At 40.1% G+C, this 25,644-nt stretch overlaps 1 protein-coding gene across 7 annotated transcripts in view; it reads left to right on the top strand.

Moving 5' to 3' along the window:
* ADGRV1 (adhesion G protein-coupled receptor V1) overlaps nucleotides 1–25,644 on the top strand; it is a 104,414-nt gene that overhangs the window by 57,875 nt on the left and 20,895 nt on the right. For all 7 annotated transcript variants that reach the window (XM_032953241.2, XM_032953242.2, XM_032953243.2 and 4 more), the window contains 14 exons: nucleotides 350–514; nucleotides 733–853; nucleotides 1,699–1,822; nucleotides 3,291–3,429; nucleotides 9,433–9,618; nucleotides 14,936–15,171; nucleotides 16,056–16,201; nucleotides 16,822–17,023; nucleotides 17,454–17,673; nucleotides 19,757–19,996; nucleotides 20,919–21,068; nucleotides 23,581–24,039; nucleotides 24,220–24,363; nucleotides 24,861–25,032. In XM_032953241.2, the coding sequence (XP_032809132.2) occupies nucleotides 350–514; nucleotides 733–853; nucleotides 1,699–1,822; nucleotides 3,291–3,429; nucleotides 9,433–9,618; nucleotides 14,936–15,171; nucleotides 16,056–16,201; nucleotides 16,822–17,023; nucleotides 17,454–17,673; nucleotides 19,757–19,996; nucleotides 20,919–21,068; nucleotides 23,581–24,039; nucleotides 24,220–24,363; nucleotides 24,861–25,032 (2,704 nt within the window). The remainder of the gene's footprint in view (nucleotides 1–349; nucleotides 515–732; nucleotides 854–1,698; nucleotides 1,823–3,290; nucleotides 3,430–9,432; nucleotides 9,619–14,935; nucleotides 15,172–16,055; nucleotides 16,202–16,821; nucleotides 17,024–17,453; nucleotides 17,674–19,756; nucleotides 19,997–20,918; nucleotides 21,069–23,580; nucleotides 24,040–24,219; nucleotides 24,364–24,860; nucleotides 25,033–25,644) is intronic.

Below are 25,644 nucleotides of genomic sequence, written 5' to 3'. Positions count from 1 at the left end.
GCATTTCTCTCTTAATATAATAAAAACTGGTGTTTGTAATTCATTTTCAACCCATGTAAATTTTGGTTCATGTGCGAATATACACAGTATATAAAATATACAATTACATTATATATTTCTACATTTGATTTCTAAACATATCCTTTACAAACAGAGCAATTCAACGGTCAACCATACAACTAGGAAACATAATATTAATGCGGTTAATTTAATTTTCAGGGTGCCACTATGTAACTTCATAACTGGCGGCGTGGCTTTAATAATGCGGCATCTCCCTTTGCTTTCAAAGTGGGTTGGCACCGTTATTCCACTGACCCCATCAAATGTCCTGTCATTGCTTTGGCCACAGCTGCACGTGCAGGAATCGCGCACATTTGATGACCCCGATGGCCTGTTGGAAGCTGCCATCACCAGGGTCCATGGAACCACTGGGACCATCCAAGTGACGTGGCAGCTGGAGATGGCAGCTCGAGATGACCTTATTCCTCTTTCTGGCATTGTCACTTTTCGAGACGTAATTGAAATGCAGACGCCATGCTTTATGTGTGAAGTGAATTTCTGGTGTAATTTATTTGAGCAAATATGTGAATTTGTGTCATTGTCTGAATTTAGCATGTCAATTATCTGTATGATCATCCACTGCCTGTGCGTGTCCGTGCGTCATTCTTCATCACATCGGCAGTGAGATGTCAGCGTGTTTGAAGACCTTTGTTGCGACTGTGTGTTGAACAGGGTGACAGCCGAAAGACAATCAGCCTCCGCACCTTGCCAGACTCCGTGCTGGAAGGGGAGGAGACATATACTGTACAGCTCGTGTCCGCCGCCACCAACGGCGAAATCTCTGCAACGGGTGGTATGCCACCATGGGAAAGATTATAATCGTAATAAAATATCATACTTAAATTATAGTACAGCAGGGTGCTGAGCAGAATATCAAAATGTGTTCTTGTTTTTTTGCTGTCAAAGACACCTTGATTTGGCACCTTACAAATGTTTTTTTTTTGTTATTGATCCTCATAGACATGTTTATTTTGAATAAAATACCATATAAATGTATGGTTAACTATTAAACAAAGTATTGGTTATCTCAGTTTAATGATTACATGTGCACTTTGCAACCGTGTAACAGGGTTGCATTAGGTTATGTGGAAAGGCATTGTATGAGGTGTGGGGTGATATTTTAATATATTTAATGGCATGTAAACTGAACACATTAGTAGGCGTTGCTCTCATTTCACCGCACATGTCTTGCAATGCTACTGGATTTGCTGCAGATGTCATGCTACACCTATGAATGCAGACAATGTTATTGTACATTGCACATTCCTGCTGAATCATACACTTGGCATGATATATTGCATGCCAAAATGACAAATACATAAAAGATTCAGCTCATTCAGAAATATGTTTTTGTAGTCTGTGCCATGCCAACAATACATATATATTTGTTTATGTATTTATCGTGAACAATTATCAAACAATAAAATATAAATTCATGAAAATAATAAAAGTAGAATCTTACACAAAACTTCACAAGTGTATAAACGTCGGTTGGAAAATAATAACAAACTGCACAGATATGAAATACTGTTTACCAACAGTACCATTCCCTACGAAGATGACACTAATTGAAGTCAATAGCTTGTTGGTTGTAGGTAAAATCGGCAATGATGCCCGCTGTTAATGTGCCCCTTGCAGGCAGAGCTGCGATTGTGATCTCAGCGGACCCAGATGCAGCAGGAGTCATCTCTGTCGCCAGCGTATCCAGACAAGTGTTTATAGGAGAGCCTCATGGGACGTGCAATGGGACCGCCGTAGTGAAGTATTGGCCTCTTTTATTCTTGTTACGTCATTTCCCATCACTCTGCAGTGCCATCTCAGTGCGGCCATTCAAGTGACTGCACTCATTGTCCTCATTCGCTTTATTACTCAAAACAGTCAACGGACGTCTGCACGGAAGTGTCTTAAGTGTGCAAAAATCACACTGTGTGATGTCTTTTGTTTTCAGAACACGGATGAACGGCTATTCAGTGTAACCAATCTTAAGATGTCTATTACCAACCTTTGTGTATTTACTGAAAAATCGACATTACGATGACTGGGTGGAGTGGTGGCCATTGCACTAAGACCTGTGTTGAAAAGTATATTTTAACAACCCCTATGATCAACACAGCATGGGTAGGACCTTCATCCAGCAGTGGATTGACAAAGGGCTGTTGAATTATGTAATAATATTCCTGAAAATCCTGTAATACTACTTGTGTCCCTCTGAAAAAAAGTGCCCTGTTGTATAGTATGAGCAAAGACAACTTGTTATTTCTGCAAATATGTATTTTATTATATGAATGTTGTATTGGGAGGTTTTCAATACATGATACATAAAATACAGCATTTCAACCTAATGCTAGGCTTACTTTGAGGCCGCATTTTCTGCACTAAAACTTACATTGAAGTTAATAGTGAAATACCAATAAATGTGGCATGTGTATAGGTGTGAGTATGAATGTCTGTGATATCCCATTTCGTGGAAATGACTGAATATTTACAGCCCACCGATTAGTATAATCTTAGTCTTCAAGATACAAAAATTACAATGGTATCCAAGTTTTTTTGTTGTGTAACTATTACGACAGTGACAGATCTATGCTATATTATCCACTTGTAGGTTCATCAAATTAATGTGGCAATCTTCATTTTTTGATGACATGTTTACTTTGAAAATAATGCACAATATCTACGATTTTTTTGATACATGCGGGTATGCGTCTATAATAGTATTGCCTTTGAATTTTTTATATTTGTTGAAAGGTATTTTCTTAAACAAACGTTTCACGTTTCAAAATATGTTATAGCTCAAATTTGGCTGTTGAACTGTTTTAATCCTAAACTGTAAACACCTTACCGCACAGTCAGGAAAATGCCAAGTGTGTTGACATTTATTATTGATATTCAACTAAGTGTTCCCAGCACAAAACTTTCTCCAAGTGGGGAAAACACTAAATCACATTCCACCAGTGATCTGTTTTAATAAATTATTCTCCTTCAACATTCATATGTATTCCTAAAGTTCGAGGAGGTCCATATTGAGATTAATCTTTAACGTGGGTTATTTAGTTAATGCCACTTTATTACCTTACATAGCCTGGGTAACCACTGTGAAACGTGTTCATATCATGCTTATGGGTGGTGCATGCTTCCTGGTATTATTCGGTTGACGGTACATTTTACAATCAACAAGCTCAAAACTCTGCCCCGGTCAACCGATTATGCAATGCTTTCTTGGCCTCTAGTCTTGAGCGAGGACCCGGCATCTTTGGAGAAGTTTCAGTAACCTGGAGGATGGCCCCAGAGGATGGCAGCGCCTTCGCAGAGACATCTGGCACAGTTTTATTTGAGAATGAACAGTCGGCCGCGACCATTTTCCTCAAGGTACCGCCGCTCACCAGACACTCAGCGCGTCGCCACGTAAATCACGCTGCTCATGCACGGCTTATTGGAATGCTGCTCATCGCCCACATGTCATTGCAAAAACCCAATCCCAGTTTTAATGATGAGGCTGAGTATGGAGCCACCCCCTTATCAAGCTTTATTCATTAACTTTATAGTATTTCCACTTAATTTTTAATAGCAGATTTGAGCACTTATCAGTAGCGCATGCTAATTTAAAATTATAGCCGGAGAGAGATTATAATACTTTCCCGCGGCGCTGAATAAATGTCAGGAAGGCGAACACGAGGCAAAGGTTAATGTGCAGCCGGTGGGTGGGAGCAATCCAGATTATGGCAAAAGGCGTGAGCGGAATGGAATATCTGAGCAGCGCCACTTTAACCCTGTCCGGGGCAAGAGGCCCAAAGTATTGTGCTGTTGACTTTTAAAAGTGGTCCAAAAGTTATCGTGTGAAAGCCATCGACCTTGAACTGAATATTGATGGTGTTTTTTTTCTCGAGTCAAGATTATTTTTCACCCGTAATCAAATGTGCATTTGCCCCCCCCCCCACTGAGAGGGTTATTTGTATGGTTTGTTGAATGGTTCATGAAAAGGTAACTTAAAATAAGACCCAACACGGTGACCGTCTTTATAATAAATAAGCCCGAATTTTTACTTGATGTGAAAGCAAAACATGGTTAAAAGAGAAAGTTCCTGCTGAATGCTTCATGTTTAATTAACTTGAAACACCGCATTTTCTAACGATGTATGTGTGGATAAGGTATGTTTGTAACCATTATCGTACCTTTGTAATGCGCTTATTGTTAAAATCTCCTGAAATTCCTGGAATGCGTGATTGTGTCTAACATTCAGAATAGTAACAGTTTAATCATATTAATATTACACACAGAGGGATTACACAATTCCTCATTAAATTCTTAAGTCAGATAGCCAAACATTTTAACATTTGCTAATATTTTACAAAGGGCGACAAATCTTAAGTACTGGAAATGGTGTCAAAATGCGTGTGGCTGAGTGAAGCGTGTGGTTTAGTAAATTGCAAGCTGGGAAATCTCCACACCAGTTTAGGAGGGGGCTACATTTTCAGCAGCAGAATGTAATTGAGTGTCAAGTCTGCCTCCTACCCGGTCGTCACTAAGCAAAAGATTGGGTGGCGTACGGATAAAAGAATGGGTGATGGTGGAGCGAGGGAGGGGGGAGGGGTTATGGAGTGCCAGGGGGATGTATTTGGAATGAGGGGCTTAAGGGGTGAGGGAGGAGGGGGTGCTGGAAGGAGTTGTCACTGGATGGGGCCAATTGGGATAGGAGGGGGGGGGGGGGCAGTTGTCTTCTGTGCTTTTCCTCCGTATTTTTGACAAGATATAGAATTATGTTCAAAGCTGAATGACACAACGTATCAATTCTGTAGTGCCGTTCTTCAAACCTATTTCCAGTGGGGGGGTGCCATTTATTTAAATTGGCTTGTGTTGGTCACATGTACACATGTATACATCTGTGCAGGCAGGAGACATCAAATGTAGGGCAGGCAATGATCAAGGCCTTCTTAGGGGACTTAAGTAATGTGAAGCCGCTTAAGAAAATGTTTCCGGGGCACTTTCCCATTAGAATTTTAATATGGTAAAGATTTTTGTTGTCCTTTTCACCCTTTTGTCTATTGTTCTTTTTACCTACAGTGAGGGAAAAAAGTATTTGATCCCCTGCTAATTTTGTAAGTTTGCCCACTGACAAAGAAATGATCAGTCTATAATTTTAATGGTAGGTTTATTTGAACAGTGAAAGATAGAATAACAACAAAAAAATCCAGGAAAACGCATGTCAAAAATGTTATGAATTGATTTGCATTTTAATGAGGGAAATAAGTATTTGACCCCTCTGCAAAACATGACTTAGTACTTGGTGGCAAAACCCTTGTTGGCAATCACAGGTCAGACGTTTCTTGTAGTTGGCCACCAGGTTTGCACAGATCTCAGGAGGGATTTTGTCCCACTCTTCTTTGCAGACCTTCTCCAAGTCATTAAGGTTTCGAGGCTGACATTTGGCAACTCGAACCTTCAGCTCCCTCCACAGATTTTCTATGGGATTAAGGTCTGGAGATTGGCTAGGCCACTCCAGGACCTTAATGTGCTTCTTCTTGAGCCACTCCTTTGTTGCCTTGGCCGTGTGTTTTGGGTCATTGTCATGCTGGAATACCCATCCACGACCCATTTCCAATGCCCTGGCTGAGGGAAGGAGGTTCTCACCCAAGATTTGACGGTACATGGCCCCGTCCATCGTCCCTTTGATGCAGTGAAGTTGTCCTGTCCCCTTAGCAGAAAAACACCCCCAAAGCATAATGTTTCCACCTCCATGTTTGACGGTGGGGATGGTGTTCTTGGGGTCATAGGCAGCATTCCTCCTCCTCCAAACACGGCGAGTTGAGTTGATGCCAAAGAGCTCCATTTTGGTCTCATCTGACCACAACACTTTCACCCAGTTGTCCTCTGAATCATTCAAATGTTCATTGGTAAACTTCAGACGGGCATGTATATGTGCTTTTTTGAGCATGGGGACCTTGTGGGCGCTGCAGGATTTCAGTCCTTCACGGCGTAGTGTGTCACCAATTGTTTTCTTGGTGACTATGGTCCCAGCTGCCTTGAGATCATTGACAAGATCCTCCCGCGTAGTTCTGGGCTGATTCTTCACCGTTCTCATGATCATTGCAACTCCACGAGGTGAGATCTTGCAAGGAGCCCCAGGCCGAGGGAGATTGACAGTTCTTTTGTGTTTCTTCCATTTGCGAATAATCGCACCAACTGTTGTCACCTTCTCACCAAGCTGCTTGGCAATGGTCTTGTAGCCCATTTCAGCCTTGTGTAGGTCTACATTCTTGTCCCTGACATCCTTGGAGAGCTCTTTGGTCTTGGCCATGGTGGAGAGTTTGGAATCTAATTAATTGCTTCTATGGACAGGTGTCTTTTATACAGGTAACAAGCTGAGATTAGGAGCACTCCCTTTAAGAGTGTGCTCCTAATCTCAGCTCGTTACCTGTATAAAAGACACCTGGGAGCCAGAAATCTTTCTGATTGAGGGGGGGTCAAATACTTATTTCCCTCATTAAAATGCAAATCAATTTATAAAATTTTTGACATGCGTTTTTCTGGATTTTCTTGTTGTTATTCTGTCTCTCACTGTTCAAATAAACCTACCATTAAAATTATAGACTGATCATTTCTTTGTCAGTGGGCAAACGTACAAAATTATCAGGGGATCAAATACTTTTTTCCCTCACTGTATTAATTTTGGTTTTCATGTTTTAATTGCTGCAACTCTTGTTGTGCGGTAATATTCATTGCTCTATGAAATTCACTAATCCTGGATTTATCCGCATTTAATGGGTGATTCAATTAATCTCGTCATGATCCAGCGTCTTGATTCGATTCAAGGGAGCTCGATTGTTTTGTTATCTCGGTGTTTTTACCCATCTCATTTGTGTTGTTTCCTCCTGTCTTCTGCATTGCTTGCCAATTAGCCTAAACGTAAATCGTAAAAAAACCTAAGTCTACATTTTACCTATACCTATATAAAATAATATGCTCTTTTAAATAAGTACTCACCAGTCCGTTGTAGAGCATTGCACGTTGATTGTAGAGAAGTGGTGGGGCCGTATAGAGTGCGGTAAACAGCAGTACTGTATATTCTTAGCTCTTTCGGTAAAGTCACGTTGAAGGGAAACAACAAAATAATAAAATATATATAGAAACTATTTTATATATATTTTATTATTAACAACAAAACAACAAAATAATAAACAAATATATAAAACAATTATATATATTTTATTATTTTGTTGTTTCCCTTCAACGTGACTTTACCGAAAGAGCTAAGAATATGAATTACTGCAGTCACGAAAGCTTTAAAGCAGTACTGTACTTAACTGTGGCCATGGGACCTTTTTTGCCAATATCGAAGTCTGAAAAATAAGAATAGGTTTTACCCTTTTCTGGAAATGAAACAGGAGATGTTAAGATGTTCAAACACCAAATAGATACCTTTCACAAGGAATCAAATCTGCGTCAACCACACGTACCTGTGGTGAACATGCAAACAGAAACATGCTCTGATAATAATATATGCATTGCCTTTGAAACTGATTGGCCTACACCAAACCTGATTCCTTGCAAAAGATATTTATTTGGTGTGTGAAAATCTTAACACCTATATTCTTGGTTCTTTTGGTAAAGTCACGTAGAAGGGAAACAATAAAATAATAAAAATATAAAACAATATAATTCTCACGACGTTTCGACTGCAACACAAGCAATCATCATCAGGTGTGAAAACCACAGCAAGAAAATTTGAAAAAAGTGGCGGTTTTTTTTTTTACGTTAGCACCACGGAGAGAAATTTGGCAGTTATTCAGATGGACGAGTCCATCTATGTTTGGAAAAGAGGAGGGGCGAGACGAAAATAATGGATGCGGTCTGAAAGCCACCGTAAGCGTGAATAATCAATTAAGACCCGAAATGGTTTATCAAATCCTCCCAATGATTGCTAAGCCAGAATCCATCTTCTCGGTTTAAATTTTCTCTGTGTTTGTATATGTGGATAGCCTCATGAACGAATCTCTCATGGTAGCCAGATGGCTTGCAAATAACCTCTGTCTTGGAGAAGTCAATGTCATGTGAGCCTACTGAATTATAACAGTGATCTGCCACAGCCGAGGTGTTGGTCCTACCGTGTTTTAGGTCTGCTTTGTGTTCACGAATGCCGTCTGAGACATGTCGTTTGGTTTCTCCAATGTAACTACTACCACAGAGGCAACTTAGTTTGTAGACGCCAGGGTACTGTATGTCCGGAATCACATCTTTTTACAGACGGAACCAGATCACGGATTTTATGTAATGTAATGTAAAAGATGTGATTCCGGACATGCAGTACCCTGGCATCTACAAACTAAGTTGCCTCTGTGGTAGTAGTTACATTGGAGAAACCAAACGACATGTCTCGGACCGCATTCGTGAACACAAAGCAGACCTAAAACACGGTAGGACCAACACCTCGGCCGTGGCAGATCACTGTTATAAATCAGTAGGCTTACATGACATTGAATTTTCGTCTCCCCCCTCCTCTTTTCCGAACATAGATGGACTAATCCTTCTAAATTAACTGCCAAATCGCTCTCCGTGGTGCTAACGTAAAAAAACGCCACTTTTTTCAAATTTTCTTGCTGTGGTTTTCACACCTAATGATGATTGCTTGTTTTGCAGTCGAAACGTCGTGAGAATTTTATTCTTTATATTTTTATTATTTTATTGTTTTACTTCTACGTGACTTTACCGAAAGAAATAAGAATATGAATCCCTGCAGTCACGAAAGCTTTAAATCAAAATCTTAACACCTGTTTTATTGCCAGAAAGGGTAAAACCTATTCTTATTTATTTTCCATACTTTGATACTGGCAAAAAAGTTATCCCATGATTATAGCTGCTCACCCCGACCTAGAAATGCTCTGATACGTGCATTGTCTTTGTACTGTTCATCTTTTGGCGTTCTCTGGTCTGACACTGGTGAGACTAGGCCATAAAAAAACAAGGCTGTCTCTGGTGTAGGCCAATCAGTTTCAAAGACAATGCTTATATTATTATCAGAGCGTGTTTTGCTTGGATGTTCACCACAAGTACGTGTGGTTAATGCAGACTTCATTTGTTCAAAAAGGTTTCTGTTTGGTGTCTGAACATCTTAACACCTGTTTTCTTGCCAGAAAGGGTAAAATCTATTGTTATTTTTCATACTGTATTACAGTCTCCCGCCAGCACTCGGCAGCTTCCCGAAGTGCACGGCAAGATGCCGGATGGCTGTCGACCTTTTTTCCCGGATATACGTGAAGGAAGATTTGTATTTGCCGTCTATAACAGATGCCGGTTAGTACAGCATTCCGGATGGTAAAAGTGCCGGATAACAGAGCTTTTTTTTGTTTGCTGTACGTTGCATCGTTCTGCATTCAGGCATTGGATGATGACATCCCAGAGCTGCAACAGACGTTTCAGCTGAAGCTGGTGATGGCGAATGGAGGAGCCAGGGTGAATAGCCAGGCCGACAGCGCGGAGATCTTCCTGGCAGGCAGCGACTACCCTCATGGAAAATTCCACTTCTCCCAAGATCTCATTCACATGTCAGAAGCCGCCCCATTGGTGAGAATTCTGCACTCGGTGATATCTTTGCATATTAAAAACCGACTTGCTGCGCATTCGCACTTTGAGTTTCGGTTATCAACTTCAAGTTTATGAAAACAAGAATAAAACATGTTCATCTGGTAAGCCTAAAACTAATTTGGAAACTTTATGAGGATTTTTTTTACATGTATTTAAGTGATTGGCGGCCATTTGGAGTACCCATGAAAAGTGAAATCAGTGCAAATAAAACATATAGACAGGTCAGCATCTCATTGTCTGTCTGGCCATCTATTGGATTGCTTATCGTACAGCTAGAGAAACTGCAGTAGAACTGTGAATATCCACGACCCTGTTACCCACGGCTTCTCATATCCGCGGGACATATAGGGTTCCACGATACCTCCTATTATCCCTGCCCCCCATTTTTCCAATTATCCACGTTTTTCCCCCTCCCCATCCTAAATTGTTAATCAGATTGTGATTTAACACGTAGGTTTTCATATTCTTGGTTCTTTCGGTAAAGTCACGTAGAAGGGAAACAATAAAATAATAAAAATATAAAACAATAAAATTCTCACGACGTTTCGACTGCAACAAGCGATCTGACCCAACAAAACTCTATTACATATTACGATTATCCAGTATTTTTCACGGCTAGATGGAGTTCATGCACAGATACCATTTGTGCTGTTCCCCCCTTCTGCAGGACAGACGAGGAGTGTTTGTTTTTTGTGTACACAGTATCAGAAGTTTTACACTAAAACAATCTACACCTGCATGTCTTGATGGTTGAATGTTGTATAAAAACAACATTGCTAAAGCGCCCCACAATTCACACGAAAATAATATCAATGTAAGTGGATTCCCAATCTGTATTGCTGACTTTAATGTATGTACCGTTCGTTAATTACCATAGTTTTTGAAATCCCCATTGAAAGCCTGTTATAATAATCAAGTTACAAATCTAATATTCCGCATTCAGGCTGCACATTTGAATTGTATAGCTAATCCCACAGAGAAACTACAACTGAAAAAAGGGCTCAAATATAGATGTTAAAAAAGAGATGAGTCAAATTGTGAATGACAGCAAAGTCAAAGACGTTTGAGAGGATGGTGTAATCTAAATCCAAGAGGGTACTGCATCACATTGTTAAGTGTCTCATATGTGAAAGTGCGCCGTCAATTACGTTTGCTTGAGAAATACTGTAGGAGCATTTTTAGTATGATTGGAATTAAATGTGTAGTCTATACGTTGAGGAATGTTTAACTGGCCACCATGCCATGCTATCATAACTACAAATAGCTTCACAAGTAGCATAATATTACTATTAAAGTCTAATCACTCATTGGTGTCATCTTAAAGGATATCTTAAATGTGGAGCTGAGGTTTTGCATGGTTTTGGAGATTGCCCAGAGAGGCAGTCTCATTTCAAGTGAAGTTAATGAAATCATAATTTAGATTGGACATGTGAAAAAAGAGCTTAATAGCTAATCGGATTCCTCCTCGATAATAAAGTATTATCCTGATTAATACAAAGGAATATATTTGCTCAAAGCAATGCACAGTATATTTAATGAGAATACTAGTTTAAAATATAAATAATAGAAATTATATTTTACATAAACAAGAGTATCGTGCATTGTGTTCGTGTTATATATGGGATTGTAAACTTAGAAACATGTGTTTATTTGATTTGGCTGCAATAATTTGTCCCATTGTCTCTCAGCCTTACCTTCTCTGCCTATTTAAGGCGACTTCACTGTGTACTTGTCTCTGTGCTGGTTCGCTCTACTTGAATGTCTATGTGTGTGTGTGTGCAGTCTGTATTTTAAATTTCATACTTAACTTGCAATTTAGCAATCTTTGAAATAGCATAATCAACCGGACTATGCGTTAATTGTGTTTTGACCGACCGTCTGTGTTGCTTTATATGGTTTCCAAATTTTTCTAAACACTGTCTTTTGAGTATACTTGTCTCTCTGTGTCCCCTGTTGTGTCTGTGTTAGTTCCCCCTACTTGGGTGTCTGTGTATACATCTGGGGTTATGTGTTTCCCCTCTCTCGTAAATTTAGCTCTTCTGTACCTGATGATGGCTGCTTGTGTTGCAACCGAAACGTCGTATGCTATTATGTTATTTTATTATTTCTTATTTATACGTGACTTTACCGAAAAAAACAAAGAGTAATTCCTGCAGTCACGAAAGCTTCGAACCAAGTCTTGATTTTGGCATGTTAAAATAAGTCACGTGTAATCTTCGCCGGGGAATCGAACGCACGCGCTCTGCATCTCCAACAGCGCCGGCAAGGAGACATCAGCTACTGCCCGCTGATAGATACTGCTATTTTAATGTTGCTGCCATTTTACTATCTAAAGTTACCTAACGATGCAACAATATCGCCTCTAACCATGCGTCTAGGGGCGGAGCCAGGGGGGGTGACAGGGGTGACATTCTGCGTTATAAGTGTACGACACTCGGTCTGGCGGACTCCGTGCAGCTGCATTGTCAGAGTGTGTCGCCAACCGATGGCGTCTGGTTCAACAGCCTGACTCTCTAATCATTCTTGAAATTAAAATTTGTTGACTGTCACCCCGGCCTGAAATCCTGGCTACGCCCCTGCATGCGTCCAATCCACCGCTTCCACTACACCATGGAGCCGGCTACTTACGCGTGTAAGGTGGTGGTACCACTCATGGATTTATTTGGTTCGTGGTCTGTCTGAATGGCACCTGTTATATTTTGCAGATAACTCATGTGGATATAAGTCGCTGCTATTATTTACATGATTTGGAAGGTTCTTACGTAAAGGAAAATCATCTCCAAATTGGTCATTGAACCCAGAAATTTGTAATCCAGCAGGGGACATCAAGCACCCGACTCTCCAGTGGCGCTGGATCTCGGTTACGTTGAACATCAGGATCCAGTAAATCATTCATTACCTTGACCGGGGCCACGTTCCGATCCATGCTTGTTCAATGCAATCTTCTGATCCAAACCGAGAATCCACACCCAAAAACTAGTATTGTTAAAACCAGAGCTATTATATAAAACATAGCTTTTGTCTACATAAAGGGAAGGCATAGCGTAGTTGACTAGACAAGAATTTAGTCATTAATAATAATTTATTCATAACAGCCGTTAGATTAAAAACATGCCCAGGCAATTTTTAATGAATGGGGAAAATGAGACCTTATTCAAAAGGCCACATACTTGTATAAGCAAACGCGAACAACATTTAGAACATGCATTAATAAGCTTTAATATAAATAAGTATAGACATAATCTGCATTATACCCCAAGCCATCATAATTTAATCATCAAACTCTACCGATTGTGACACTACAAACAACATCTCATCTATTTATTTAGCAGTCGATGCTGCAGTTGCCTCTTTATCTACTTATGCAATTGGGGGTTGCATGCTACTGTGTGGAAAGAAACATCGTCGCTATACCTGCCAATTCCTAAATCGAAAATGGAACCGCATTGTCACATGATCCAAAGGGATATGCAGATTTAATTGGAAAACAGCAGTCATGGTGATGTTCTAAAGATTGTCGGATGCGTTACATTTTGAACAAACATAAGTATCAACTCACATCTGTGACAAAACTGAAAATCCTTTCCCACTGCAGGTGGTTTTGTTAGTAGAAACTCCTGCTTGCTTCACTGGGGGCAATGAAAGAGAATCTGCAAATCCATTGTCTATGCTTGTCATAATATCATGATATGGCTAATAAAATAAAAATGATGACTTAATTAATTACCCATAATGCACATTCCATCAGATTTATGAGCCTGGATACTTCTTGGATGGCTGACCACCATGCAAGCAGATGCTGTCGGCTGTGCAGAGGGCAGTGCAAAAATCACTATGGTAGTTGTACTGCACTGCTATGTTCCACACTGACCAGCACAGTGATGTGTGGTCAAATAACCTTCACAACCCCCCATTGTGTTTGGAGGCCCTCATCCAGCGGTGGCTCTTCGGCACGTTCTTTTGCATCGTGGATCATACCATAGCCGTAACAAGAATGAAAATCAACGCGAAAAATTATGCAACAAATGAGCATTTTCGTATTCAAATATATATACAGATAGTAAACATAACGTTCAGCATAGCATTACCGAAAAAGGTAACATGCACAATGCATGAAAGACGATTATATGGGGCGGGTGGAATTCAGAGTTGATCAATTGGAGACTTGCCAATTTTGCTTCTTTTGTTTTGTCCTTTTGGGAATGCAGATGTAGCTGTGGAAGCATGGTGGCATGCGGCTCCATGCCCACTAGAGTCTGCGGCTTTCATGGAGATGCACAGTGCTTACAGAATCGCTGCATTCCCTGCAGCCCCGTGCTTTGATCTGCAGAACATTGCTAAACAATTGCTCACTTATATTCCCTCGGTAATCTGGGGTTGATACAGCACTGCCTTTTAGGTTCTTTGTAAGTGCAGCTCCGAGTGGCTTAATCCCGTTTAGGGATAGGGTGGCAGCAACATGAAAGCAATAGGCCCAGTGTGTATGTGTCCCGCTAAGTGAGAGAATTGTTGATGTTAAGCAGAATTCTTCGTGTAAGGACTGAGAACAGCAAATCTCGGGATATAATTATTTGGAGATTATGTTTCAGTTATGGACTATCAAACTCAGATTGGTATTCAACCATGGCCCTATTGTTTAAATATGTATATTTCATGACACCAGATAGAAACTGAAAGTCAGTTGTATCCGATTGTATATGTCTTCTTGAAGGCAAGGGTAATAATTATATTAGCAGAAAGCTGTGGCAATTAGATCAAGTTTCCTCTGCAAGCGGTGGTGCATTCCTATTCACGTTTTACAATCATACAGCCCACAGAATTATTACAGCACATGCAAATATTACCCACTGGCTGAAGTGCACCAACTACAATGCTCTAGATCACTTCTCCGATGAATACTTTGTCGACATGAAGCTGTCAGAAATAAAGTATTTAAGGCTCATGAAATGTAATGGGAATGCTTTTTAAGTGTATTGTTAGATATTTATTGCCACATTTAATTTAGTCAAAGAGTTGGATGTGCTTTCTAAAAATATTGGCAGTCCTGAGATAGTGGTTGAAATTTGTTGGCTTCCCACAAAGTGGTACCTATTTTAGTCACCTCAGAAGGTTAATCGTAGGCCCAGCCAAGCACAGATTAGCATTTAAAAGCTGAAAACGACTGCAAGTCGAGTGCTCTTACCAAACGGCCACTCAACCCGATAATGAATATGTAAATTCAGAACGAATGTGACTTGCACGCTTTGAGCCATTTCTCTACAGCCTCCGTCGCTTCACTCGGTGTATTTGTGTGAAGGCGAACGCGTCTGTAGTACGTGACGGCGGCAGCCTGGGTTATGTGCGACTGCTGTACCTCACCGTGCCTGGCACGGCCACGGAAGGCCGTGACTATGAGCGGCTGCATGGGGATTTGGTGTTTGAGGAGGGAGAGCGGCTAAAGCTTCTCGGACTGAAGATTCTGAACGATGAGATATCGGAGGGGCCAGAGGACTTCTACCTCAATATCACCCAAGTTCAGCTGATCTCCGATGGGTAATTTGATAGATGCACTCATAAAATGAAATATTACGGTCCCTGTAACCTTTGTGCCCATCAGTTTGGCAGGATACCTCTCCAACAATGAATTTGGTTTCAAATTATTACATTTATCACCCATTTAACAGTTACATGATTAGAGTTTATTTGTTTTATTTGCCAACCAATCCTAAATACGTTTGCTTTCTCAAAAGGACCACAATAGCATTTTTGTTATCCAGTTTTTGTTCGTGTGACATTATTTGTAAGCACACAAATATGTTTTTTCTACATTTGTGAGCTACACTAATTGAAACATTGATGCGGATATTTCAACTGCCATTTCCAGCAAGTTTTTAGGCAGCATTATCTGTATAAGATTTCTGTACAATTTTCACTCATAATGTAATCAAATCATTGCATTAAACTTAGGTTTAATGCATTAAAATAAAAAAAGCAATCATTTGAAAATGTGCCTACCACATTTTTAATATCCCAATTTGAGAAACGTTTTGGAATGTCACATTTTTTTATAAAGATAATAAGAATACGCTTTTCAATAAATGATGCGGGACTTTTGTTAAGACACCGTTAACATTTTACACTGTTTAATTAGACCCGTGTTCAGAAATTAATTGAACATTAATCCGTTTTATTTTAAATGTAAAAAAAGTACATTTGCAGACATCTAAAAAAAGTAGCGCTAAGCACTATTATAAAAGCATGAGCAAAATACAATTTAGAATTTCATACAGAAGCAGCGCACACTCTTTTAAAATCTTTTTTGCAAACTCCGCAAGTGAGTACTCTGAAGCTAATCCCCAGCTTCATGTGACGCATTTGCATTAAGTTGTCTGGCACACGCAGCAAGTGGCAATTTGTGCTTTGCACGGCGTGTGCAGTGAGAGGTATTCTGCGGAGAGAGAGCACGGCTCGGGAGCCGAGGAGCCGCCTGCTCTGGGTGTTCCCTTCTCCCTGCGGGTGCTGATAGAGAAGGATGATGGCGCTGAAGGGGTCATAGAGTTTGACTCTGCATCTGGCATGTCTGGTGAGGCAGAGTGCCTTCCACTAACACCACCAACCGCGCACTATCAATCACCCGAGTGTTTTTTTATATTCTTTTTTTTTATAACGTTGATTACTCAAGAAAAAGTCTGATAAGTAAAATATGAAGTGCAATATTAAACGATGTTATGCAAAATGACCAAAGAATGAAGTGCAAATGCAAGTTTCTAAAAAAAAAACATTATACTTGAGTAAGATGTCACATCAATAGGAATAATCGGATTATTTTAAGATTTAAAAGTTAAATATTGTCTCTATCTTAAGTGCCAATATTGACATGTCTGCAAGTCTGATAATGCACTTTGACCTGAACACTGTCATCGAGCTATGGCTTAAAACTTTATTTCAATAGTTCGGATTTTCTCCAGGCCCTCCAGCATCCTTCACCCTACAAAATACAACAGAAATAAATTGGCCAAGTAATCTCATGTAGCACTCACTTGAAATTAAGATGAATTAAGAGATTCCTAGTAACAAAAAAAAAAATGCTACAAAAAGCAATCTCAGAAAAGTTTTGACTTTGTCACTCAACTCACTTTGCGTGTGCTCATACTTGTGCGTGCGTTCACGCATACGTGTGCCTAATCTTCCCGCGTGCTGCAGTTGCGGAGGAGGATGGTGTTTTGCTCGTGCCACTGGCAAGGCACAAGGGCACGTATGGGTCAGTCATGGTCCTTTACGTGTCAAGGGGTGTCACAGCTCAACCCGGGGGTGAAGATTACCTCCTGCCGGATGGTGCGGCCCTCTTCATGGATGGACAGAATGTCAGCTTCATCAACGTATCCATCACCGATGATGACGAAAGGTGTGCAGCTCAGCCAAGTGCACCGGCTTGACTTGCCACCAATGCAGCAGCTTGCTTTGAGCTGTGAAGGTGTTTGGTTGAACGAAATACATATATACCGGTGTTACTTATGGAAAGTATTTATGGATGTGATGTAAATATATGCATTCTTAAAAAAAAAACATGCGTTTAGTCTTGTTCTTCTAATTGGCACTATGTTAACAAAGCATTCAACTAACTAATGTTTTCCTTTTGCAAGTTTGTAAATAAATTCTGCTCCTTTTGATTTTAAGTGAGCGTCATAAAACTTGTGCAGACATCGATGAAATATCATGGACTTTAAAGTATCAGATGCAGCGTGAAATATTCCATTTGTCACACGTTAGCAGCTCAGGATTCGGGAGTAAGAGATCAGGATTTTCTCATGCCTATATTTCTCTTGCCTGGACAGAGAGTTTGAGGAAACCTTTGAAATTCAACTGGTTTCAACAACGGGCGGTGCAGTGCTGGGCTCACGTCTCATCGCCACCATCACCATAGCCAAGAGTGATGCTCCCAATGGCCTCATAGGCTTCCTGGGAGGTACGCGGCTGATTGTTCCCAACCCCAATGTTACTCACCAGCTGGTGCTGCCCATCAGGAGGAGTGCAGGCCTTATTGGTGAACAGCAGGTACTGAATGCTTGCGTTTTTTTTTTTGCAAATATTTCAACTGCACCTGCAAAGATCAGCAAGTCTGTTTAAATAAAACGCTATGTAACCAAAACAGGTATTTGTGAGAGTAATCGGAGATTACATCCCACTTGTTTTAAACTGTATATTGTTCAAAACTGTGCTGTCCGTGAAAATGAATGGCTCTGAGATTACTTTATATGTTAGTGCATAGCAATAAGGGTCCCTTGCCCAAAATATTCACCTCGTTTATATTTTTGCCCTAAGAAGTTTTAACGATGAAGGTGGTGAGTTTGATTTTGTTTGTGCTTGGTGATTAGTGGTTTACTTATTGAGGATTTATGGACAGAATAGTGTTGTGGACAAAATAACTTTATATATTCATTTCTCCCATTATGCATGCTTTATATAATTGTATATGACCATGCCAGTTTTAAAATATCCATCCACATTAAATATGTACATTTTGTATTGAAACAAAATATGTCCATACTTCAGCAAATAGCATTATTTTTAAAGGAAAATATATCTGGCAGTTTTCCGTGAACATATTTTCGGACTGGTCTTTTTCTCAATTGTTAAATGGTTTGTTTTCGAATCATATCTGTTTTTTTTTTCTATATTTCATGAATGCCGCTATATAGGTATGCAGCTAACGTCGCCAGGTTCACAAGAAATCCATTTTTAAAATCGCTTGAAAAGGAGGTGTTTATCCCAACATATTACTCGAATTCGAAGTACCTACATTGGCAGTGTGCGGCAGCTGTCTCATTTCAAATGTTTTCCTTCAAGAGGGCTAGGGATGTTCAGCCTGACGTATAAGCAGATTTTTTCCCCTGCAGCCCAGCAAACAATGAAGGCTGTGCTTCTGCAATCTCGCCCGGTAAATCCCTGCACACGCCTGATAAGCGCAGGCACGGCAAACGCTGGAATAAGTACAGCTGTCAGTAGGGAAATGAAGACATCACAAATGTTATAAGCACCACATTCCAAAACTAATAGAAATGTCTGCACTATTTCATTTCATGCATAAGCTCGGCAAACATGGCTGGGTGCAGATTACCCTCCTGAGTGACACCATTACATACCGGACAGGCCGTTTTCAAATAATCTGCCCTTTAAAATTGCCTGGTAGTATTTGTGCATATAAAAGGTCAATCTAATTTAAAGCAGTAGACAGTAACCACAGATTTTCATGTACTTCATTAAAATCTGATTGTACCGAGGACCGGAGTATGTGGGGGAAATTGAAAGTGCGCGAACTTCTTCCATTGCAGCAAATATATTGGGTTTAGCCCCAAGTTAATGACTGACAATATCCTCAAATAGAAAGGAGAACCAGTAATTTCTTGAACTATGTTGATGACTAGTATTCATTTAAATGCAATATAAAATTGGCGACTAGTGATAAGAGTAATAGAGTACTTTTTTTCTACGTTTTTGTTTTGGTTATTGGTTCAGTAACCTTTTTACTTTAAAGATTTGATATATTATAATACAACCGGGTATAGGTTTGCTCATACTAGATATAGTCCAAATATTTTATATGAATGTGTGAATATGTGTAAGGCGGTGTATAACGATTATCTTTAAAATGCAAAACTGCTAATTCTCGTAACTTTTTCACTCAGTGAAAACAAACAGGTTTAGTAAAATATGTATTCGTAATAATTGATGGATAAAAAACAAATACGGAAGACAATAGCGTGAAGTAAAATAATCATTACAAAAGTCATACAGAGCAATGTCGCATATCCGACTTGCTGGGGACTGAGGAGTAGGTGGGCATGCTAAAACATTGGATGTGTGAAGATCTGTATAAAATGACAGTTACAATATATGCAGATATATTGCACGGGACATGGGTGGTTTAACTGGTCAGATGTGTACCTGTAAACGTGTTCTAAACCCAAGCATTTGCAATATTCTTTGGTTTCATTTGTTGTTCTACCCCCACACCACCGATTAGCACAGTTAGTTGCGTACGCTGGGAAAGAAGTTCAACAACATACATGCATGCATGAAATATCACATTAACGGAAATCAATGTTCGTGATGGTGACCGTTTATCTCATCCCTTCAGGTACACTGGAACATTTTAGGTCCCAACGGTGAGCAGGCCTTGTCAGAAGAGAACCAAGACCTGCTGCCTCCAGTGCAAGGGCTTGTGGTGTTTGATGATGGCGAGGGTGGAGAAAAATACTTGAGGTTACAAGTCCTGCCGCACGTTGGGGCGGAAGTGACAGAGACCTTTTTTATTCGACTGCACACAGTGGTAGGAGGAGCCGACCGACAGCCCGAGTCTTGGGAAGTGTCTCTCACCGTACGTAGAAGTGAAATGCAATTGATCACCATCAGGGGTCCATTATCGTTATTTAGCTTGGGTTGGTAGAGCATTGTTTGTAATCCAGCATTTTGTACGTTTGGGGGGGGGGGGGTGTTGTCGAATCAAACAGACGCTTTGTGTGACGTTCGCATCTTCTGGGCTGTGAGCAACTCTTGAAGAAGGCAGTACGATAAGTAGGTTGCTGACATTCCTGTTGAAATGTTTTGGTGGGGTTTTGTTTTCCGCCCTCCAATATGTGGGCATGCTCTTTTACAAAGATTGACAAGCCAACAAGTTGTCAAATGTGCACACCTTAGGTTTTTTCTTGCACTTCCTTATCGGCCGCATTCTGCCCCATTGATTCTAAAAGCCGTGCTAAGTTTTAATATTTTGACACCAGAACAGCTTTGCCTGTGTTCGTGTATAGTGGGCATATCGGTAGATTTACACACCTGACACAGCTGTGTGTCTGCCCAACAATGAGGGCTTTTTACACACCATTTCAAAAAATGTCAATAAACTCGAGGCTGCTGTGTAGATCCAGCATAGATTTTGGGCTCTACGGCTTGGACTTCATGGTTGACTTAGCGTGACTCCACTTTAAAAAAATTCCCTGTGCAATTTATACAACATTAATGCGGTGGGAAATGATGCTAGTAGTGGCCAAGGCAAATGTACAGGGTAGGTAATGGTTGCATTTTGTGAAATGTTTTTAAAATAAATGTTCCTTAATATACGGTACAAAAATTGGAACATCTCTCCATCATACTAGGATGACCAGAGGGCGCCACAGGTGTGGTCAATGTAAGAGATGCAGGGTTTAAAAAAAATATATACGTATCTTTTTTGTAACTTTTTTTTGAACATTTGTCGGTGTTTATTGAATAAGCCATTAAATATGGATTAACATTTTCTGCAGATTCTCAAGCATGGAGACCCTAATGGAGTAGTACAGTTCACTGATCAGTCTTTAATGCATAAAACAATTGTGGAGCCCACGGTGAAAGAAGGCCCTCTCGCACTTACCTTCCCGATCACCAGAAGCAAGGGAACTATGGGAGACATTAAGGTACGCCATTTTATTGCGATACCACTTCTGGACCTCACAACTTTCGATTGGAACAGCATGCTCATTGCATATAAAGTGGCTACCTCAACATTGAATATAAGTGTTTTGTTGGCCATTATATGTTGTTTTACATGTGGGACGTTCGGCTATTTGATGCACATAATGGTAATGTTGTCGAGATAGTTTATGTTTGTAAGTTTTGTTTAACTTTTTTAAAATTCCGTGCACATTACATTTAACAGTGATGACTGTTTAAAGAAAAATATTCAGTGCACACAAATTACTGGGAATGACGTTATAACAAAAAATAGCAATCCCTGTTGTATTGAAGTTTTACGAATAGGACATGGTGCAAGGGGATTACCAGGTTTTAAAAATTATCACTCACTTTGTATTGTCATTATAATCGTGTAAAAATCAAAGTAAAATCTATATTTGCAACAAAATAAGGTAAAATATAAAGGCTTACTTTTGCTGTATAACTGAATAATTCTATTACCCATGGGCTGAAAGTGGGTAAAAAAAAAGTTCTTAGAAAATAAATTGCATTCCTGTTGTTTTGTTGAGCTTGCAGTGATACAACTATTAATCATCTTGCTCTACAGCATGCTAATGATCCCCTTTTAGAGAATAACAAATACAAACAGGAATGTATTTTTAATGGTGCCATTGATCAAAGTGGCTTTGCTGAACTTAATTAGCACTGTCTTCGCCGGTACAGCGCTCAGGACACCGTGCGTCATCTGTTAGTGGTCCCAACATTTTCGAGCACCATCGCCACCTCCGGAGAACCACGGCTCCCCCCCCCCCCCCCCCCCGTATAATGAGGCGAATCCAGCGCGAGATCCCGGCTCATCTAAATTCATGCGGGCAGAGCAGCGCGCACCACGCTCCATTATGCGCGTGTCTGGGGTGCGGAGATAGACTCATCGCTCTGGCTTGTCACGCCGGCCGGGCCCGGGGTAATTAAGGGCCGGGGCCGTTGCGGCCCCATTAATCCTCGTGTCGTTGTGCCCCTGTTGTGCGCTTACAGGAGGTTAATGAAGTGATGTATTTGTGCGTGATATCTGAGATGTGTCCTGCGAGTATTTAGGGTGATAAATGTGAAGAATGGTGAAATTTTGTTACGCGATACCTTTGGTCCTAAGTCGGTAATTTTAAAATGACCAAGAGGCAGATAAAGTGTGTGTTTAGCTCATTTATTTCCCCCCGTAGCGTTTTAAGGGTTACTTACTGAAAAGTATGCATGCCAAATATTTGGTGATGAATTTGATACATAAACTGGCATGCCTGGGAAGGAAACATAACAGGCAAGTTTCTATTTTCAGACACTTGGAACACCCTTTGTCTTGAGGTTATAAAAAGTACCGTGTGTTTATTAAAAGTACTTTTCCATTCCAAGTGAGCACTTGGACAGGTAGACTAAGACTTCATACAACTGCAGTTATATTTGAGATGCTTGCCTAAAATATTTTTTTCCCATTAAAAAGTAGAGATTCTTACTTAACAAAATATTTAATATACGTTGTAGATGATCGTATTTTAGTTTTTAAATGAGCAATTTGCTAAGCATATATAACGTATTTTATTTTCTGTACTGTTGATATTCAAGAAAATGTAGATCAGATTGATAATAACACAAGTTACATGAAGCATTGTTATCTCTTATGTTTTATTACCGTACTTGTAAGCATAATTTTCAAGTAGAGTTATATTGTCCACGTTCAGACAGATATTCTTGGAATGTAATGGGTATGTCATATATTTAATACATCTCAAAACTAACTCTTAAATGCGTTTCTGAAAGAAAATTATGCTAAAGAAAATTCCTAATATTCTTCTGTTACATGTTCTTCTCTGGTGTAACATTTGTTTTTTAACCCGTCTCAGAAGTAGCACGCTTTGTCTCGCGAGTTCATCTCTTGACATTTCTGCCTTCCATCCTGGACCCTGCTGGTTGCTGTCTTGTCACGTAATCAAATGTCGTGGTACTTTATGTTAATCGCGTCCGATTTTGAGTGCTGCTTGTGACGTGGACACTTTTCGCGAGATTTGGTAAAGGCTTGCTGCACGATCGAATGACATGACAAAACTTTAATCAGTTTTAAAGTACAGAATATTCCTTTCATTTTTCAAAGCCACGTGATAAGCAATACTAACATGCAATTAACTGCATGATCCCCGTATACACCTGTTGGTTAAAGTAAAAGGAAATGTAGCACCACATTGTTCACTTAATATCAAAAACATACGTTCCATAAATGTACTAAATAAGACATTTCTCAATAAGGAATTGGCCAAACATCCTCAGCAGGATCCTCATTAAACATTCTTGAGACTTAGCTGAGAGTCTTCTGGGAAAAAAATACGAATTAAAAACTGTCATGAATATTTACACTAGACAAGAAGTGACATATGAAAAATAAGCTAGGAAGACATGCCATGAATAACAGTTGAGGACCTAGTTTTATTACTTTTTAAACGACCTTCATGAATATCATTTCATTTGCAGGTTTACTGGGAGGTTCAAAGTGACGCTGGGGTTGAAGAGGATTTTGAAACAAGTCACGGAGTGGTGACAATCCCTGACATGGAGAGAGATGCTGCAATCATTCTTTGGCTCCTGCCGGATGATGTGGCAGAGCTTGATGAGACTTTTCGCGTCTCCATCACTCGGGTGGAGGGAGGGGCCGAGATAGAACCTGGCAGGAACAGCACCCTACTCACCGTTCCTGCCAACGGAGATCCACATGGTATTTTTGCACTGCTGCCCAATTGGCAGGCAGTGGTCAGCAGCCAGAATGTGACCCGAGCAATCAAGCTAAACATGAGCAGGCTGGCGGGAGCCCATGATGATGTGGTGGTGTCATACCACGTCCGTGCATCAACAGGCCAGGATATTGGCTTTGGGAGCATAACAATACAAGATGGGGCCTTCTATGGCTTAGCATTCATTCCTATTTTAATAGAGGTAATTATTATACCCCTTTATAATACTTAATTATGATGATACTTTTTTCCGTTTGTCATGTTATCATACTCTTGACTGTTATGTTCTACGGCATGTTGAAACTATTGCTAAAGAAAATAAGTTTTATGGAGGATAAATTCTTTATATTTGAGGATTCAAATGTACGTGTGTGTGTAACAGGATTTTTTACCTGTCGGCTTCACATTCGTGGCGACTCTCACAAATGTCCGCCTGGCATCTGGCACCTCCCCCCGGCCTCCCAGAGTCCACAGTGATCAAAACTCCGTGATAATTACAGTTACTGCTGAAGCTGCAAATGCCATGGTGAGGACCTGCTTGAGCACATTATTTGTATATATATATTTTAATATTATGATTAATATTTTTGACTCTGGTGTCAGGCCCATGCTCGAAAGGTGTTCAATCTCTGATGTCAACCAACACAACTTTGAACATTTGATAATTATATGTCCAACACCTCTAACTGAGTAACTCCAGAAGTCTTGGTGTGATTGCATAGGTGTGATACATTTAATTTTCAGAGTGTTAAACTGTACCAAGTGTGTAATGAAAGAGTTGCACGCTTTTGGGCGAAAACCCCCCACATATTAAAGCATGAAGATGTATTATTCGTATGCACATGTACATAATGTTTCATCGGTTAGCGTTGAACGATCAGCACATGCCAAGTTTGAAACAATGCATTAATTTACAATAATAATAATAATTGTCACAGCCAGTACACTACGTAAGGTTATCAAATATGATTTCTGAAAAAATCATATGCCAATGTCTCCAATGTTTTTGATGTGTGTGCCCAGGTGGGTTTTGATAAGACTGTTCTTAGGGTGAGCAACGTAAGCTCCGGCGAGTGTGAGGCTGTGGTCTCCCGCTACGGGAAATTCGGGGATGTCACCGTGCGCTGGAGCAGTGGGTTTCCAAAGGGAAGCAGCGCAAATGCCTTCTCAGCGGGCATAATTATTCCACCAGCCGGTGCGTACAAAATTGTAATGAGGATCAAGCCACCGTTTTGTTTTTAAATCAAAATACATGTTAGCTGCTTTATTTGTTATTATCCCAGGTGAGCCATGTTCATCTAATACTGGCACAATTGCAGCCTTGGCCGTGCACTGCCTTTTACCTTTTTCCGTGCCTGGGAGTATTATTAGTAAACATTGCGCCCTTGCAAGAAGAGACATTAGGCCAATTATTTCTGTTTGCTTCATTGTGGCAGTAAATGGATCTCATGATGCTTTGCACAACAGCAGATAATTATGTGTCCGTGTCATGGCCATTTTGAAAGCATAATTTGCCTTTGAAGCTCCAAATTCACCAGCAGGGAGTGGAACAAAGTTTTATTTTAACAACCTTTCTCTTCATTAATAGCTCCGCTCTGTGCGTAGATGTTCAAATAACAAGAAACTACATATAGCATAGACAGCATTAACTAAATAATATAAGTTAATTTATGTATGAGTCATTTAGTTTAACCTAATTTGTTATTCATTAAATAGGGTAACAATTTACTTAACTTTTCAATAACAAAGTGGTTGAATTTTTTTTAACTGGTTGTTTCAAGTGGGTACTATGCTTTATATGCGACAT

This window comes from Petromyzon marinus, chromosome 13, assembly GCF_048934315.1.
Source record: "Petromyzon marinus isolate PM22_M1 ecotype Great Lakes invasive population chromosome 13, UKy_Petmar_22M1.pri1.0, whole genome shotgun sequence".
Classification (NCBI taxonomy): domain Eukaryota; kingdom Metazoa; phylum Chordata; class Hyperoartia; order Petromyzontiformes; family Petromyzontidae; genus Petromyzon; species Petromyzon marinus.
The sequence above is the reverse complement of the archived record's forward strand: the minus strand, read 5'-3'. Positions and strand labels throughout refer to the sequence as shown.